This window comes from Arachis hypogaea, chromosome 16 (assembly GCF_003086295.3).
Source record: "Arachis hypogaea cultivar Tifrunner chromosome 16, arahy.Tifrunner.gnm2.J5K5, whole genome shotgun sequence".
NCBI classification, from domain to species: Eukaryota; Viridiplantae; Streptophyta; class Magnoliopsida; order Fabales; family Fabaceae; genus Arachis; species Arachis hypogaea.
Window position 1 is genome coordinate 149,769,622 of NC_092051.1, and position 20,400 is coordinate 149,790,021.

At 28.5% G+C, this 20,400-nt stretch overlaps 2 protein-coding genes across 2 annotated transcripts; one reads left to right on the forward strand and one right to left on the reverse strand.

Annotated features, from left to right (window-relative positions):
- Positions 1-6,911: 6,911 nt before the first annotated feature.
- LOC112697877 (uncharacterized) lies at positions 6,912-8,617 on the forward strand. The gene is made up of 2 exons (XM_025751246.2): positions 6,912-7,529; positions 7,970-8,617. The coding sequence occupies exons 1-2, from the start codon at positions 7,055-7,057 to the stop codon at positions 8,467-8,469; spliced, it is 975 nt and encodes a 324-aa protein (XP_025607031.1). The 5' UTR covers positions 6,912-7,054; the 3' UTR covers positions 8,470-8,617.
- Positions 8,618-9,215: 598 nt separating this feature from the next.
- Positions 9,216-15,784, reverse strand: LOC112697878 (uncharacterized). The gene is made up of 12 exons (XM_025751247.3): positions 15,028-15,784; positions 13,697-13,833; positions 12,264-12,762; positions 12,090-12,177; positions 11,731-11,793; positions 11,495-11,658; positions 11,142-11,217; positions 10,989-11,048; positions 10,761-10,886; positions 9,850-10,074; positions 9,663-9,763; positions 9,216-9,571 (listed from the first exon to the last, which is right to left on the reverse strand). Exons 1-12 carry the CDS (start codon positions 15,438-15,440, stop codon positions 9,424-9,426), a joined length of 2,100 nt encoding a protein of 699 aa, XP_025607032.1. The 5' UTR covers positions 15,441-15,784; the 3' UTR covers positions 9,216-9,423.
- Between the last annotated feature and the right edge of the window lie 4,616 nt (positions 15,785-20,400).

Here is a 20,400-nt window from a genome sequence, read left to right on the forward strand (position 1 = left end):
TAGAGAGAAACAGGGAGAGTTTGCACATCAATACCATAAAATAGTAATATAAAATGTCATAAACTATTCTGAATTCCGATCAAGACACTAATTTCTTTAGAAAAAGTTTACTTGATTTATTCTGCGTTAACGCAAGGTTCGAAGAAGAATCGCATCCAAAGTATGTAATGTAGGAAATCTAACCTGATAATTATATCAGTAACTAATTTCACAACTTAAACTTATGATCTTGAGATCACAGTCACACAGAGACAACCTAACCAAAATTTAAAAATTTAAAAAGAAAAATCATGGTTTAAGCAGTGCCATATAACTTCAGAAAAACCTATAGGATGAAGGTTTATAATAGTGAATTGGTTGCATATTAAATGAAACCTGCTTCCATGTGAATCAGTGGAAGCAATGCTCTATTCACATGTACTGAAGATTATAGAAAGAATTTACCAATGTTGATGGACATGCATGGGTGGTCCAACATCCAAAGTAAGATTGATAACAAAATTCTCTAGTAATTTGCCACATCCATTTTTGGTCCACATTTTGTCTCCTCTCTCTTATGAATGAACTGGACACAATAAAGTGCTCTAATTGCAGCTCCATAAATATGCATTTCACCTTCCCTCTTGATTGGTCACCACTTGCCACCCTTTATCATGTTCTTTTTAGGACATCTGTAAGACTGTAACTGCTCACTCAATCAGATCATAAAAGACCATGTCACACACTCCTAATGTGTGGGAGATATCAACCCAATTTTTCTTTTGTTTCTAAAAATATACACTAACATCTAACATTGTGAAAGTTTAGATAATAATACATTTAAAGGGAAGCCAATGTCACTCACACAAAAATAAGAATAGTGTTTAACTGTTTATGTCTGTATATTTTCATATTAGTTTTGGAAGTGTTTGCTAAGCATATCAAAACCTCATATAATGTACATTTTTTGTCGAGGACATCATTCTTATGGAAGAATGCAATGAATATTTGACTAAGAAGTCAGATTTATAGAGACTAATTTCAAAAGTAAATAATTTACACATAAATTACGTTAAGACGGAATATATAAAGTTTAAATTTAGTATAGGAAACGTGAACTCTAACATACAAGTAGGGCTGGAAGTGAGTTAAGTCAGCTCATGAATCAGCTCGAACTCGACTCGATAATAGCTCGATAAGCTAAACTCGTGAGCTGTGAGCCAAGTTTAAGCCTTGAATTGAGCTCATAAATTAAATAAGTCGAGCTTGAGCTTAGATAAGCTCAGCTCATTAGCTCGTGAACTGACTCGATTATATATATATATATATATATATATATATATATATATATATATAATCTTAATTATTTAAAATTTATATTTATTTTTTACATATAATTTTAGTATAGGACACAAATAAAAAACTTATAATTTATTGATAGATAAACAATATATAAAATTGATCTTTTCAAATATTTTTTAAAATATATAAGTTATAATTTATAGATATAGAATTATAAATTATGTATTTGTGTTTCTCTTATTTGAGCCAGCTCGTGAGCTTAAATCAGTTCGTGAGCTTTCGATGAGCCGAACTTGAACTTAAGAAATAGGCTCGATTGTTAATGAATCGAGCCGTGAGCCAAACTCAATTTTCGTGAGTCGAACTTGAGCTTAGTCTAACTCGACTCAACTCGGCTCACTTCTAGCCTTACATACAAGTAAAAATTGTGGAAAATATTATATTACGAATTAAGAGATATCTAAACATAAATAAACCTATTACATACATGTTACATAACAGAATACAATAATATTGTTTGATATATGTAACCGAAATCGACCAACCTAATAAAATAAGACTTGTGGTATCTTTTTCTAATTATGTGGACCAACCGCTACGTACTTCAAACAACTTCAATTATTTCTTTCCCTAAACATTGCGGGGAAAAAAGCTAAGCTGAATTATTTCATCTTTCTCCATATGTTGTTGTGTGCCAACTGACTAGAAAACAAATACTATAATGATCAAAACTTTTATTCATCACTCGGATTTTGTAGGTCAATATGCTTAACATAGATGTGGATAGTTCAACCTCTAGTTCTTAGTTCCTACAACTTTAATCAAGTTGGATTGGTCTAATAGTTAGTTCACTAGTTCGTTTAAGTAAGTATTTAGGATTCGAATCCCACGCAGTAATCATTGGTTAGTAACAAACTCTTAAATAAAATTTTGATCCGCAACGAATTAATTTTTGACCTATTGAAAATATCATGAGAAAAAAAAATTCCTACAACTTTCAATGTGCTCATTATTCATCACGTCTTTAATTTTTGGTGATTGCTATAATATTTAATTTTTTTTTTCCAAATCATCACATGTCTTTAGATTTACTATTGTTTGTTACGTTTTTCTTTTAATTTCTCGCTTTCAAAGTGATGTATTGTAGATGCACTTGTCAATCATACTTTCCGTTACCTTTGGAGAATAATTTGCATTTGTAGGTTTGGGAATCTAAACTTCGTCTTATGTTAAAAATTAAGAAAATAATATTTTAGGCTATTGTCTATTAGCAATTTAGCATTGGTATACCCGTCGGTTTTTTTTTAAGCTTCGATTAGTGTAATTGGACTGGGCCTAGACGAATTTTGTTATTGGCAAACTTATTTCATGTTATTAAATATATGACAATGATAAAAAAAACATATGATCCAAGTCTAATGTCCCAAAAAAAATACATGATCCAAGTCCAGAATTATTATTTGTTATAATCACCGAGATTAAATTTTAAATAAATACAAAAAAAAAAAAAACAGTTAAACATATATTATCTTCTCAATTTCGCTACGTTACCAACAACATTTCTGCCAACATCTGCTAACTCTTATTTATAACGGTGTTTAATAGAAGTGTCTTTGTGAATGTATCTAATAAAAATATTTTTTTTTATGTTTGTATTTAATAGAAATATCTTTATAAATATATTTTCTGGATGTGTCTTTTTATAGATGTGTTTAAAATATAATAATTAATTATAATTGACAATAAATTAACAGATAATATTTCTTTCCTTGTTTAGACACCAAAAAAATTAACAGATAATATATTGGTATTCTATATTTTTCCGTATCTTATTCTTACACCTTTACAACATTATATTAAACAAGTGGTCCAACGAACTTCATTAATTTTTTTAATATATGATCTGATCTATTTAGTTAGTATTCATTAAAAGAAAAATTCAAATCTAATCTATTTAAAAAACAAACCAAAACACTGAAACAGTGACATCCTCTTAGATAGCCTGGCCAACTTTCACCCTAAATAAACAAAATAATTTGAAATCTCACTAACCAATAAATAAACAAAACATAATTCGAAAAATAATAAATATTTTTAATTACATCAAATAAAGTACACTTGATAATTCAAAGAAGAACAACCTTCTAGGTTTTTTGTTACTTGTTAGAACTCAAAACAGAACACGACAACATTTATATATTCACATAAGAGAAAATGTGTTTGGTGTGTGAATACTCCAAATGAGATTTCACTTTGCTTTGACATGAAGAATTCCAAAGTCACTAGTGGAATAGTAGTTGTAATACTTTTTTACTATTATCATGTTGGATTTTAGTGTTTGGTATGAAGTACCTCATTGTCTTTAGAATTTTATATTGCAAGTTAAAGTTATAGGGTTTTTTTTTTCCATGTTCTATAGTGTCACATATAATTTCTTGTTTGTTCTTTAATGGAGTAAATATGGTTTTGGTCCCAAAAGTTTAATGCCAGAATTAAAATCGTTCCTCATCTAATTTTCGATTTAGAATCGTCTTTAACGTTTTTTTTCGTATTAAAATCGTCCTTTTTATTTAATTCCTAAACTACCATTACTTTAAAAAAAGGGATAAGTATTATTTTAGTCCCTAACGTTGAGGCTGAAAATCGAAATCATTCCTCATCTAATTTTAAAGCAGGGATAGTTTAGGAATTAAATTAAAAATTTAAATAAAAAAACTATTTTAATACGAAAAAAACGTTAAGAACGATTCTAAATCGAAAATTAGATGAGGAACGGTTTCGATTTTGTCGTTAAACTTTTAGGACCAAAACCATACTTACCCCTTCTTTAATTATCTCACTAGGTATACTCTTTTCCATTCTTCATGTATGGTGTAGTTATAATTTTGTATTATTTTTCTTTGTTTTTTTCTTTTCTTTTCGATCCAAATTTATAGTGTTTACCTTGCACAAGCTAAGTACGGCGTTAAGTAATTCTAGAAGCCCATGGGGAACAAGTCTAATGAGACATTAACATGTTTCTTTGAGTTCTTTAAGAATAATTTTAAAATGAATAATTATAGCATATAGACAAATCAATACAACGATAACGTAACTTCCATATAAAACCTTTTCTTAATTAATATATATTCAATGTCATATTTTAAAGAGACGATGAGTCATGACATCAAATTGGGTTGATTGATTTATTAGTTTACTCGTCTATTTAATTAAATATTAAAAATTTAAATTCGATAGTATGTATATAACTATATATATAACAATCAATTGACTAAAGATAAATATTATTTAAATAGAGTTTAAATTCATAATAAAATAATTTTTATCCTGTTAAATTGAGTAATACTATATTCTAAAAAAAAATTATACGTTTTTAAAATATATCTAAAATATGTTTAAGAATCATAAAACCCTAAATCCTCGTTACTCTTTGTTATCACAAATAAAAGACATAAATGTTTAGTTTTACAGAAATGTTCCAAATATTTTCTTATCTTTTTATTATTTTACATTTTAAGGAAGAATAATTTATGTGCACATTAAATACCTGTTTCTATTTGTCTCATTGCCATCTCTACCAGACAAATAATATATATATATATATAGGAGTTCCAAGATGTATAGCCTCATCATCCAAATACCCTAAAACAAAAGACGGCATTATTGTATAACTAGTTAAATTTTTTCCATCACAATATATATATATATATATATATATATATATATATATATATATATATATATATATATATATATATATATATATATATATAATGTAAAGAGATACGGATAGATCATTTTTTTAATTAGAGAGACTTAGATGGATTATTTTTCTTTTTGTGGGGCAATTATGTGTATTTTGCTTTTGATCTTTAGTGGGTTTTACAAGGCACAAACGGTGTATATTATGTAAATACATAAATATGGAGATAACTAACTAAATTACTAATTAATTAAATTAAAGGATAAGTATTCCAACGAGGCTATAGTTAAAATAATTGATTTTAGGATATGTAATTCACAGGAGTTTAAAACCCACAATTTCAAATATAAATCTCAGAAATTAGCATAACGTATATAAAAATAGTTGCAAATAGTGAAAGGTAAAAAATTGTCGCAAATTTTTTTGAAATAATATCGGTTTAAAAAAAATTTTATTATTAAATTACAGAATATCTAACTGTGTCATTTGATCAAACTGCCATAACACATTTTGTGGAGATTAAAATTTATATAATTATCATCACATACATAATATAAATTAAAATAAAAATTTAAATATAATATAATATAATTAATTAATTTAATAATTATTTTATATATATTATATATTTAAAATTTTTTTATTAAAAATTCACTTCGAATAAATAAGAATGAAATAGATATCCACAAATTCGAATAGTATTGGATTTATTTCTATGGCTTGGTTACTAAAATTTATGTTGACTTGGCATGGTTCTTCTAGATTATACGTATACATATGATAGCATATTATATAATGGCAGCTTGAAATTGACCAAGTTAAAGGTAATCTAATTAATATATAACACCCAGATTTGCCTTGTGTAGCAAGTGGATAATGACTTATTTGCTACACATATCTACATGTATACGTATGTGTACTTATATATTATGTTTGAAATATACATATTTGTCATATACAAATAAATTAGTTGATTTAAGTTGATTTAATTTATCTTTTGAAGCGTGCACTTAAATATATTATATATCCCTTTCAATAATATATAATATTTTAGCCCGGCCCTAATATATGTGCTAAGTAGATAAGTTTATTGTATACAAGTTATGTATTATTTCCAAACATGTATTTAATTTTAATAATCACCCTTGTGGGGCAACAAGCTAGCAAGTTGTATTGTTGATAGTTTTACTTTTCTTATAAGAAGATTATTGTTTGATTGATTTCTATTCACACCTAAACACAGGCTAACATATTATGACTTTGACATAAAATCATAAATGAAATCCAATGCAATGGTAATAGAAGGCGGCTTCTCGTAACTATCCCACAACGAGTTAATAATTATATTATCTATGCCAATAATTTTGGTCAACAAAATAAATAAATAAATAATCTACTTCATCAATCCATTTCCCATCTTATTCTTCCAACTTGTACTTAGTTATTATATGCTATACTTGAGAATAATAAGGAAAATATAATTTGAAAAATAGAATTAGCCCACAGAACTAATTATAACACATGTGAAATAAGTATCTAGACTAAAATCTCAAATAGGTCATAACAAAAATAAAAAAAAATAGTAATGTTAATTTAGTTCTTGAAAGATAATTTTTATTTTTAGTTAATCAAAAAAATTAAAAGAAATTTGGATATTAACTCAAATTAGAATTAAATTGATGTCTCAACTCTTTTAATAATTAATTTGGAAGCACAAACAAAATATCCACAATAAGAAAACCAAAAAAATTAATTGATGTCCAAATAAACTTAATAGATATTTCTTATATGAGGAGAACATGTGGTGATAAATAGTATTTTATTTTATTTTATTTTATATCATATCATTGATTGAATATCCATGTATTGAGGCCACATAATCATTAATAAAATATTTTAATACAATAAATCATAATCATTGATTAGTACACAATTGAGAAACAAGAATAGCTATTTCCTCCCACCTTCCCTCCACATGTGTTTATATAACTATATATATATAATATATACAACCATGACCTAAACCTAATTTAGGCATAAAGCATATCCAAGGCAAAAGAAAAAAAAGACATGGAAGTGATGGTGCAAAATTCTTCAAGTATGGATAATTTTGAATTCATGAGTGGGACAATGAGTTCACCATATTTGAGTGCACCTTCTTCACCAAAACGTTTTGGAGAATACTACTTGAGTGCACCAACAAGTCCATCTAGGGTTTCTGAGTTATATGCTGATTTTCATGAATACTTCTCTTCCTCTTCCTCTTCAGCAATGCATTTTCAACAAGGTATTACTACTAATAATGAAGATGATGATGGCGATGGCGAAGATGACGACGAAGGTTTTGCATTCTTTGTGAGTCGCGAATCGGAGAAACCTTCTCGTTCGGCCGAGGAACTTTTTGATGGCGGCAAGATCAAGCTTTTGGAGCCTAAGGGCAATGAATTGTTCATAAAAACTCATAAAAAAGAAGAAGAAGAAAAAGAAAGGAACATATTATTCAAAGCTTTTTCAAAAAAAAAGGAGGCTAATGAGTCTCATCAAGGTATGTTAATTAATAGATTATATTTTTGAAAAAAAAAGTTTCCTTTTAAAAAAATTATTCTAGGAAAGTAATTACTAATCATTAATGCTTTTAAATTATAAATGAAGCAAGAAAATGAAAATCTATTGAAGACTCACATGCAGTTATCTTTATGTGAAGTTGATAGTTAAGAACTGTTAGATAGTAATTTAGTCAAACTTATCAAATCATCTAACGGTTCTTAAATATCAACTTTATATAAAGACAACTGTATGTGAGTTTTCACCTTTGTAATTAGCCTTTGACTTTGTGAAGAACTCTTGGTTTTAAGAGATTATTATGTATTTCTAATTAGTTATTAGTTTTTGAAATTGAATTAAATCCACCCAATTTCAATAAAACATGTATTGAGACCTATATTATTGTTGTTATTGAATCTAATTAGTTTTCCACTTGTTCAGAAACTCAACATAGAAGAGGAAGAGACAGAACACCAGCATCATCATCAACATTGTCTTCATCAAACTCAGGTAGAAGGATCACAAGATCACACTCACCATATAGAACACCATTTCAAGAACAACAACAACAACCACCTTTGACCAACAAACTAGAATCCTCATCAATCTTAGCATCATCATCATCATCATCCTCCAATAACAACAACAAAGGTGGTTCATCATCAAAAAGATGGAGCATAAAAGACTTATTGTTGTTCCGAAGTGCCTCTGAAGGAAGAGCTTCAACCAAGGATCAATTCAAGAACATTCTCTACAACAAGAGTATTAACAAAACATCAAGCTTTAGATCCATAGATTCTTCTTCTAGAAAGAAGGGACACGTGTCACCACATGAGTTGCACTATGCAATGAAGAGAGCTGAATCTGAGGATATGAAGAAGAAGACTTACTTGCCATATAAGCATGGCATTCTTGGAAGATTAGCTGGGTTTGGACTCTAAAATAATTTACCAAAAAAGTTACTCCTAAAGAATTCATCTTGTTCTTTCTTTGTAAAATAGTTGTATGCTTTTGCGTAAGTTTGTACAATAACTTTGTATTAGATGGAAAATTTAAATTATTATAATAATTGTTCATTTTTTTATTAAATAGTAGTTGACTAATGGTAACGTCGTCAAAATAGGTTAAATCTATCAGATTAGCTCATTTATTTGTTTAAAGGACGGATTTTGTCTCTGAAATTAAGCTCGTTTAAATTTCGAGTTAAGCATGCTAAGCTTAACTAATCCGAAAAAAAGATAGAGGATTAAACGGGCAACTCGCGGTAAACGGATGGTTTATTTATTTTTTATTTGCATTTTTTTTAATTAATTTTTTTTGTTAAAACTCAAAAACCTAACCCATCAACTAAATAATATACATGTTTAGAATTTTTTACCTAAAAATGATATTTTCTACCAAAAAATAAAATAAATAAGTAAATAGATCAGCCGGTTTAACTTATTAGATTAACTATAAACAATTCGAACTAAAAATTTATAGCCGATGAATAAAACGTGCTAGTCCGATGGAGCGAGCCTAAATGGAACAAGTTGGTCCGTTTGACAACCCTAACTAGTTGTATAGTATTACTAATAATACTACTATTAATGAAAATTAGATCATAGCTATAGCTCTACTCTGTTCCATAAAATTTGGTGTGCAATGAACTAAGATATACAATCATGACATAATAGAAACAGGGAAATTAAATAATGGTTCAGCTAAAATAATATACATTTAATTATATTTACACATGAATTTCTCGATAAAACAAGAGCCTTGTTATGTACACAATATATAGTATCATTAGTAAGTAGTGAATACAAGTCAAATGTTATCCTAAAATTAGCAGCTTATGAATAATGAATAATCCTTGCTCCAATTTAGTTCAAACAAAATTGATTTAATTCTTATTAGCTCATGACATGCTTCAAATTTGAGTGAGGCAGGGATGATAGGTTGCTGGACTTTGCAAGAGACGAGTAATTGAAGGTGCCAGCTTTAACTGAAGATTGAAGATTGTGATGGGAAGCTATAATAATGTGTTTAGATTCCTCAGCACTATCATAAAGCAAAGACAACATTAGAATTGGATTTGCTAGGATTGTAATTTGTAAACATAGATTAAATTATAGCAAATAAAGAAAAAAACCCCATTAATTTCTGAGTTTTGTTGAAAATCTTTGTGCTCATGGAGGTTGGCAATATATCATGTCTATTTTTGGTATTATCTTTGGGACTAGATGAATTATCCTACAAATAATTGAATATACTTGTTAGTCCATTGAAAATGTAATAAATTATGAATGATGATGAATTGAAGTGTGATTAGCACTTACTCCTTGTCCTTGGTCTCCTTTGTGACACAAATTTAAATGAGGATGAATTAGAGGATTATCTTGATCATGAAAGTTGTGGAGAAAGGGATGGTTAAGAAGCATTGATGCAGAAGGTCTATCAGCAGGGTCCCTTCTGAAACATTGCTGCAGGAAATCCTTTCCCACTGATGATAAACTCTCTGGTATTGGTGGTGTGCTCTGTAGTACCTTGAACATTGCTGATGGCTAATCATCAAATACAAAAATCCAAAAACTATATGTTATTAGATGACTACTGATATGAAAATAGGATAAAATACTATTTTGGTTTTAACATTTGGGCTAAATCCTAATTTGATCCATAATGTTTCAAACGTTCTATTTTATATCAAAAAGTTTTAAACAGGTTCAATGTGGTCCTATCATTACATTTGAGACTAATAGTGGACGGACTAAGTGATCTGGACGTTAATAACATTACTAGTTAAGTTACATCTTTTTTCATGTGTTAAAAAAACATAACCAAAACCTTCTTATAACATTTTTTTCTCATCAATTTTCTTCTTGTACAAAACACCAAATCCTAACAATCACTTACATACCGAAGTCGAATGCTATTGGCTCTTCAATATGCAAATTGTTTGTGTCAAATTCAATGGTGGGACAATATTGAACTCACTTAAAGCTTTTTATGAATTTGAAATAGGATGTTTGAAAATTTTTAGGATTGAAATAGGATGTTTGAAACGTTAGGGAGCAAATTAGGATTCAACTCAAACGTTAAGGATCAAAATAATACTTTATCTTATAAAAATGTATCTGATAGTTAATACGTGCACACATGTTTATGTTAAGTAACTTAGTCACAATTTTCAATTATCATTTTCACGTAAATAATCATCGCGTTATATATAGTAAGGTAGTTTGGTTACCCCTTCAAGGTCACTCCAAGGAGGCTTTCCTGACAACATTTCAATGATGGTGCAGCCTAAGCTCCATATATCAATACCCATGGCAACATCAGGATTTGATTCATTCTTAATGGCAGCTTTCATCACCTTCAATTAATTCAAAAGGGGGTATGTAATTATTGTAACCATTATTAATCTAAATCACTATAATTATATAGTTGATGATGATAAGAGTAATGAATTAAATACCTCAGGAGCCATCCAATAAGGACTTCCCTTCAAAGAAAGTTCATATGAATTCCCTGAGAGCTGCAAATAGCACATTATATTATTGTTCTTCAGATATCATGACCACCACAATCACAACTAAAAATCAAAAAAGAAGTTACAAAAGAAACTCACAATTTTGGCCATCCCAAAATCTGCAAGCTTGACAATGCCAGATTCATTAACAAGCAAGTTTGCACCTTTGATATCCCTAAAGAACAAGTCAACAAATTCCAATTTAGACTTTATTATAAAAAATAACAAATAAAAGAATAAAATCAATTTTACTTTGTAGGAAGATTCAGCTTGTGAATCACTTGTCAATTACATCAAAATAATCTATCAAAATTTTTAAACAACAAATTTGTCTTTTACTATATGTAAAATTCCTTGAAAACCAAATTGACATTTTACTCATTAAACACATCACATTGTTTTCATTCAACACAACACAAAAAAAAATTGTTTTGAACAAAGAATGTTATGACCTGTGAATAGTCTTGGTGCTGTGTAAGTAGGCCAATCCAGAGAGAATGTGTCTTGTGAAATTTCGAACTACAGATTCTGTCATAGCTCCACAATGCTCCCTAATAAATTTATTAACTGATCCTGGATGAACATACTCCATATATATGTACAAATGATCACCAACCTGATGAAAACAAATGTCAAATCTAATTGAAACTCACAAAATATGAAAGAAAAATTTAATGAAGTCACTCACTATTTCACTTCCATAATACTGCACTATATTGGGGTGGTGTAGTTGATGAAGGATTTTGATTTCCTGAGACAAAGATGGAATAAGCCAAAACATGTCAAAAAATTAACTACACTATTTGAAGCTGCTTTTATGAACATTTATGCCATAGTTCATATCTCCTGTAATGTGGAGTTGATTATCTGATATATTTTTAAGTATAACTGCACGAGTTTAATTTTGATGCACTGACAGCTTTACAGGTCACACAATTTATAGATTAAACAAGGATAGCGAGTGTCATATAACTTAAATTTCAAGAAAATTATTCTATATAATTTATAAATTAAACAGTAGTGTGTAGAGAGGTTAATGTAATTTACCTGCTCTAGTTGCTTTATGCACTCAGCAGATGTAGGATCATCAGGAATTATATCCACTTGCTTCATTGCACAAGAAGCTCCAGTTTCTCTATAAAATCATACACATGAATAGCTATAAAATCAAGCATATAAATGGATTGTATGAAGATGAAGAATGAGCAGAGAACTGCATACAGGTTGGTTGCATGATAAACACTTCCAAAGGTGCCGCGACCGATTAGTTTCCCTTTCTGCCATTGGCCTTTCATTGAAGAAGGTGATGGTTGATGTAGTATCATTGATGATGAAACTCTAGGAGGAAGTGGCAAGGGATGTGCATCAACATGGTTATTTTTGGGATTAGAATGATAAGCAGTACTTAAGCTAGCAGGGCAAATATGAACATTATTTTTGTTAGTATTAGCTTGTGGTAGGTGGTGGTGATGATGATGATACAAATTGAAATCATTGTCATTGAGTTGTTGAAGGATATTATTGATGGTGTGATGATGATCAAAGAAATGTTGTGGGTTGTTGTTTGATCCATGTGGACTAGTGACTGGACTAGAGAAGACACTTGATGGGGCACTCTTGGCAGCAACATGCATGCTCAAACCAGAAATACTCACACAATCATCATCATCATTTTCATCATAATGACACAATGATGGGGGAATTTTGCATGAACTATTCCCTGCATTAACATCAATCGTTAAGGAGAGTCTCTAAAAAGCTCGCGTGGACAGAAACCTAAAATTATATCAGATAAGACGGAATAGTTGCAGTTATATTTCTGGAGATAATATTCAATTTGGTCCCTAAACTTGCACACAAGCCTAAATTTAGCCTCTAAAATTTTAGTTGCCTCTATTTAGTTTCTAAATTTTGTAAACGTGATTTATGTTAGTCCTTAGAATAAGTTTTGACTATAGACATTAATAAAATGCTAACGTGGATAGTCAGATGTCAAGTTGGACTCTCTTCTGTCATTTTTATTTTGGCACTCAAATATAAAAAAAAAACATCGTAAGTAGTGTTTATTAAAATTTTTCCTCTCAAAACAAGTGACACGACGTCATTTTTCAGCTATTTGAGCACCAAAACCAAAACGATGTCATTTTACACGGTTTAAGATAGCATTTATGTCCACACTCCTTTATTATTTGTGTGTCGAAAGTTGTTCCAAAGACTAATATGAATCAGGTTTGTAAAGTTCTGAGATTAAATAGAGATAATTGAAATTCAAGGAACTAAATTAAATATGACGTACAAGTTCAGAGACCAAATTGAATATTAATTCTATATTTTTGTTTCTAAATTCTAAATTCTAAATTTCAAAATAAAGATATTTTGTCTGTATTTTTATTCTGTCTCAAATATCAAACATGGTTTGAGAAAATAGACACATTAGTAGACAAAATATTTCTATCTTGTGACTAAATTGTTAGTAGAAACAAAAATAGAAATACAACTTCCAAAAAGAAGATCAAACCATTAACATTTAATTAAAAGAGGATGAATCCCTTCAACTTATACACCATAATTAACTAATCAATATGAGACTAAATGGAGTCACCAATATTTGATTCAAGAGGCACAAAAAAGCAGAGAATGGATAAGAAATTAACCTGCCAAGAAAGTTTTAGCTGGAATGTGCACTCTCAGATTATTTTTTGCTTTTGCTATAGTTGTAAGGTCTTGAGAGGGTCTATCCAAATTGCTTGAAGGTTTTGTACATGTCAATGCACCATGATTCACTGTTTTCCTGATAATTTTATGGTAAAGGGCAAAAAATTTCCTTGATCAAATTTCTTCGAAAAATAAAAAATAAAATAATTAAGAAAAGAAGAAAAAAATAATAATAAAAGGCACCTCACACCACAGCCTCAGAAAAATTTCCCCACTAATTAATTACATTTACCTTTTTCTGAAGTATCTGTTTGAACCTTTTATATTAAAACATCAATTAAAATATTATCCACCATCCTTCATTCCTACTTAAAAGGATCACTGATGTTGCTGTATTATCTAATGTATAATCTCGGACCAATATGTGATAGCTGTACAAGGATTAAATCTTATTACATTATTATTAAAGTATCATTTCCTAATATACATTATCGTGTAATAGCAGATTATTATTAGATTAGTAAAATATTTAGCGTTGACCCTACTAATTATTATGCAAAAGATAATACTCCTATGTAAAACTACCTGGACAGATGAACGTTTTACCCATTATTTTGGACAGTTAACTATCTTTCTGGTGTAAATAGCTATAATTTTTTTGGGTAGAACCATAGCTATAAACTTTTAGTTACATTTCTGGTAAATGTGAGAAAAAAAAATCAGCAAACACATCACATAGCTAAAATTCTTAATTAATATTAGTAGCACTTAATTTTTCAATTTTTTTTCCTTGCAGATACTGCCAATTCTTCAACTGAAATTCCAATAAATGCCATTCCTCATGTGTTTCAATAATCCCAAGAGAATTGGTCAACCAAAACTTTTTGGTGCTAAATAAGTTAATATTTTTATATTGCATAATTTATTAATAATTTGAGCTGATATGTGCCATTCATTTGCAAAATTAAATATAAAAAGAAGTATTGCAAAGGTATACTAAAAAAAATTATGCTTAAAAATGTAAAACTTTAAATTTTATATATATTAAATATATATAAAAGAGAAATTTTTTTCTCATTTTCTTGCCCTTAACTAATGTCTTTAGAACCTTCTTTAACTAAATTCTAAAAATACACAACAAAATTTCAATAAAAATATAGCAAAACTTGTCATCATTAATTACTTAATTAAAGTCTTTTGTATTTCTAATTTAAACACCAACAAGGTCATATATTAAACTTTCATTCTTCTTTAACAAATAGTTCCTAACTTCAATGTCCTTGATTTTAAAAGGAAAAAAAATGAATAATAATAAAATTAAGCATATTACCTCAAAGTCAAAGCAAAACTAGGCTGTTCTGTGGAAGGAGATCCAAGCAGGTGGACATGGCCTAATCCGAGGCCCGTTGACTCGGGAAGTGGCAACGGCTGCGGCTTAGCAGAAATAGACCAGTGTCCGCAGCCGATGCTAGAACTACGGCCTCGCGAGCAGGAAGAAGAACAAGAACAATTGATAGTGGAGTGCAAATGCAACAAATCAAAGACTTCTTTGTCCTTAAGGTGCCTAACCAACTTCCTCTGCCTTGTAACATGCTGAACCTCATCAAGAACGTTGGTGTTGATACTGTTACATGTTTTTGATCTCTGGTAGTTGCTTTGTTTCTTCATGGTTTTTTCATCATGATGATCATGCACAACACATGATGGTGGTGATGATGGTTTGCGTGAAATTATTGGAGGCATTTGATGAGAGTAGCGGAAGATCAGAACATGAACATTACTCGATCAAAGTCTTTTATTTTTTTTAGTGGCGGTTTTATGTGGCAATAAAGATAAGAGACTAAGGCGTGGAAATTAAACACTCACATGGGAAACATCTTATGTTAATTCATTTTTTTTATTATTATTTTAGGACCATTAGCATTTTCCTGGCAACTTGTAACTTTTCCTTGTCCTTTTCCACCTATACTATCCTCATATGTCAATGATTTATGTTTAATATTTTTTCAAGTCAATGTTTCTTTTCTATTTTTTTTTTTTCATAATATCTCTCACGTCTGATTTTTTTAATTATAAAATATATTTTTAGTTTATGATATTTAGTTTTTATTAATTTTACATCAAATTTATTTTTATTCTGCTTACCTTATTTTACATTTGTTAGTTATCACGCAAATAATCAAATAATATTCTTAGATGTAAAAGTTTATAATTTAGATATAATAAATATATAATTATAAAAATTATATATATATATATATAATTAAAGATATTAAATTCAATAAAATAATTTTAGATTATTATTTTTCTTGTTTCCTTAGCAATATCAAAATTATTACTACAAGATTAATTCATTTATGATTCGCGATCCAGATCAAACTCAAAAATTTTTATTTTGAATAAATTTTGTTCATCTTCATAAATCAAAAGAATTCAGATTTTTTTAATTATAAAATTTGTTCTTTTTTCATTTTTTTATTTTTAATATTAGATTAACAATAGTATTCTTTTAAATTGTAATCTAGTAGTATTTTTCTAAAATATTGGATGATTTAATGTATGGAGTACAAATTAAACCGTCCGATTTTAAAGAAGTATAAAAATCGGACCGTCCGATTTTTAAGTACACAAATCGGACCATCCGATTTCTATACTCGGACCCACCGATTTGTGTTGAAAAAATTAAAAAATTTTGAGTCCAATTTGTGTCCTTCAATTTTTTTTAATTTTTTAACACAAATTGGTAGGTCCGATTTGTGTATTCCAAATCTTTAAAATTTTTTAACACACATCGATAGATTCAATTTATATACTCCCATAATTTTAAAAAATACTAAAAAACACCACGTTAAAGTATAACACTCATTCTACTGTCATATCCAAATTTTTTAACAATTCGTTAAATTCTTTCCTTTATTATTAAGCATATGAATTGGGAACTCTATTCTAATTATCTTTTAAATTTATTGAATTTATTGTTGAAGTCCTTGTATATACACCTTTCTATATAAGACTCTTTTTACTAAGTTTAAAACCCAGATATAGCTGCTATCATATAAATTACATAAAAAATATTACACCATTCTCCCTTTTAAGTACTTAAAAATTAAAATTTCTACTTTAGCATTAATTAACTTGGCCAAGATTAGAAATTGGGGAGGCTTACTTATTGGTTGGGAAGAAAAAAGAGATGACAAGTGATGCAAACTAATTAAATTGTAAAGAACAATATAAACACCTAAATCACAAAAACTTAGATAGAGATAGAGTCAATGTTGACAAATGACAAACCCTAAAATAGAGAAAAAATGACCATTGTTAACAAATTTAAGTGTACAAGATTGAGAGGATTGTGAACAATAGAAGAGTAGTTTATGTGAACGGTGAGAAATAACATTTTTTTATTTTTAATATTTGATTAATAATGATATTTTTTTAAATTATGATTTACTGTGATATTTTAAAATGTGGAATAATTTAATGTATGGAGTACAAATCAGACCGTTTGATTTTTATATTCGGACCCACTGATTTGTTAGATCTGATTTGTGTACTCTAAATTTTTAAAATTTTTTCAACACAAATTAGTAGGTTTAATTTATGTACTTTCATAATTTTAAAAAACGCCAAAAATCATCACGTTAAAGTATAATACTTATTTTACTATCATATCCAAATTTTTTAATTAGAGATAACTATAGACTATTATAACTTTTGAGTTTAATTTGTATTATTTATGTCAATGTCATGGCCAGGACCAACAGTAAAACAATCACAACAATCATGACGATCATAATGCCAAAAAAAAAAAAAGGCTAAGGTCTATGAGGTTTTAAACTTTAATTGTTTGATGAAATCCACACATGTATGATTAATATAATCCGGGAATTCATAATATTAGTATATTACGTTGAATTTTATTTCTATAATAAAAATAGAGACGGATAATAACGATAGAAGAGATGTGTTGGAATTTTTTTATAAAACTAAAAGAAGACGACGAGGAGATTAGTAAAGATTATGGAGAATTAGCAGAGATAGTTTAGTAAAAATATTTAGAGTAGAATTAAATGAGAGAATATAAAATAAAAAAAATATTACATTCAACTTAAAATTTTAAAATAATAAATTAATAAATTTCTCGTTTTATAAATTTTTCATTCTTTTTATTTTTTTTAATATGAGATTAATTTAAATACTCCTCACACTTACAACATTAATACTTACTTATAACAACTCTTAAAACAACAAAATCCTAATTCAAATATAGTTTGGGTGAATCAATTGGGTGAGTCAAGTTTGGCAGCTCTCACCTGTTCATCATCACTTCAGCCAAGCTCCCAGCAACAAAATGCTTTGGCGGTGGTGGTTGCACGTGGCACAAGAAAATTCAAAGAAATTCAAAGAATTTTCAAAGTAAAAACATCACTACTCCACAACATACTCTTACTTAAGCGCAGCAGCTCCTCACTGGGCTTTAGACATGGAAGCTTGCTTAAACTTCTTTGCTTTCCTTCTTTATTTCTTTCTCAATTTCCTTTTTTATTTTCATTCTCATTTCTGAAATGAATATCTTATTATATTTTTTTAAATCAGTTTTTATATTAGATTATTGTTTTTCTGTATAAAAGGATTAATTTGAGAATTTTAAAAATAATAATACTATATATATATTAAAAATTAATTATTCGTATAGAATATATGTTAATATATAAAATACGTATTAAAAATAAATTATACAATACATATCTTTATATATAAATATATAATAATTAATTTTTTTGTTGTATATAATTTTTTAAAAATTTATTAAGTACTATTATGTCTATATCAAATGATAAGGACTATTTTATCTAATTTATTTACCAAAATTTGATAGAAAAAAATTAATTTATCTAATGAAATAATGTTTAAAAATATTCAATTTAATCTCTCAACTTGTATGTAAATTTTAATTTATTTTTAAAATTTTAATTGTTTTTCTTTAGTTGTCAAATTTACAAATATTATTTACATTAGTTTTTGAAATAATTTACAGTAAAAAAAACATTAATAAAGTGCTAACATGGATAATCAAATATAATGCTGAAACTTGTAAAACGATGTCATTTTAATTTTGGCGCTGAAATAGTCAAAAAACTATTCCGAATCACTTGCTTGAAGAGAAAAAGTTTCAATAAATACCACTTGAAATTTTTGGGCTATTTTCGTGTCAAAACAAAAACGACATCGTTTTACAAAGTCCAACATGACATCAAACTGCCCATGTCAGCGTGTGCATTGAAAATGGACTAACATGATCACATTCACAAAGTTTAGGGACTAAATATAGGCAATTGAAACTTTAAAGATTATATATTGAGATTTTAAGAGTTAATACTCAAAAAGACTTCTGAAATTTGACTCCAACTTAATTTAGTCTTCCAATTTTTAATTGATCCAAAGTGTTCTCTAAAATTTTAAGATGTGACTCAAGTTGGTATTTAGTCACTAAAAAAGATGAAGTGACACAATTAAACAACGTCATTTTACTATTTACACCTAAACTAATGACATCGTTTCTCCTCTTCTTTCCCTTCTTTTTATGATATTTATTTAGAGTATCATTTTGATTAAGATTAAAAAAAATTCTTTAATCTTTCATTTTCATTTTTCCATTTCTCCAAAGATTTGGGTAATAATGTATGAAGGTGGATTTGTGATTATTATGGTGAAAAAAAGTTATACATTAAACACGAAGATTCTTTGACGGGATTTAGTTGTTATTTATTTATTTATTTGTCTATGTTTCTAAATTCTAATGCCATAACTTATTTGGTTATGTAAATTTTGGATGGAAAAAATGATTTTGATATATACATTCACTCAAATATAATAACGGTAAAACAGAGTTAATTATTAAAGCTAAATTTAAACAATACGGTGAAGTGAGGAGAAGTTGAGGAAGAGGAGGGTTGTGGTGGTGACGGGATTGAGACGGTGATAATGGGTGGTAGGAGATCTAGACATTGAGAAGGAGAAAAAAGAAGAAGAAAGATGAGTAAAAGTGTAAAATAATGTCAATTAGGTATAAATAATAAAATAATATTGTTTAATTGTGTGTCACGTCATTATTCCAATGATAGAAATGGATGGAGAAACTAACTTGAGCCACATCTTAAAATTTTAAGATATAATTTAGGTCAATTGAAAATTAAAAAATTAAATTAAGTTGGAAGTTAAATTTTAGAGGTTATTTCTAAATATTAAAAGTAAATTCTATATGCGACAAAAAAGTGCCTCTAAAATTTAAAGGTAAATTTTATCGCACGGCTATAAAACTGGCTATGCTGTATGGTTGGGCGGCTAAAGGGGAGCACGAACATAAGCTGAGTGTGGTAGAGATGAAGATGTTGAGATTGATGAGTGGTCATACGCGATTGGATAAAATAAGGAATGAAGATATAAGGGAGTGAGTTGGAGTAGCACCATTGTGGAAAAGATGGTTGAATCGCGTCTCAGGTGGTTTGGACATCTGAGAAGAAGACCGATAGAACATCCAGTTAAGAGGATGGATGAGATGGAAGATGGACAAAGGGCGAAAGGTAGAGGAAGACCTAAGAAGACCATCCATGAGGTGGTCAAACGAGATCTACATGTAAACGGTCTCTCTGTAGACATGATAAATGACAGAGCACAATGACGTCGTTTGATTTATGTAGCC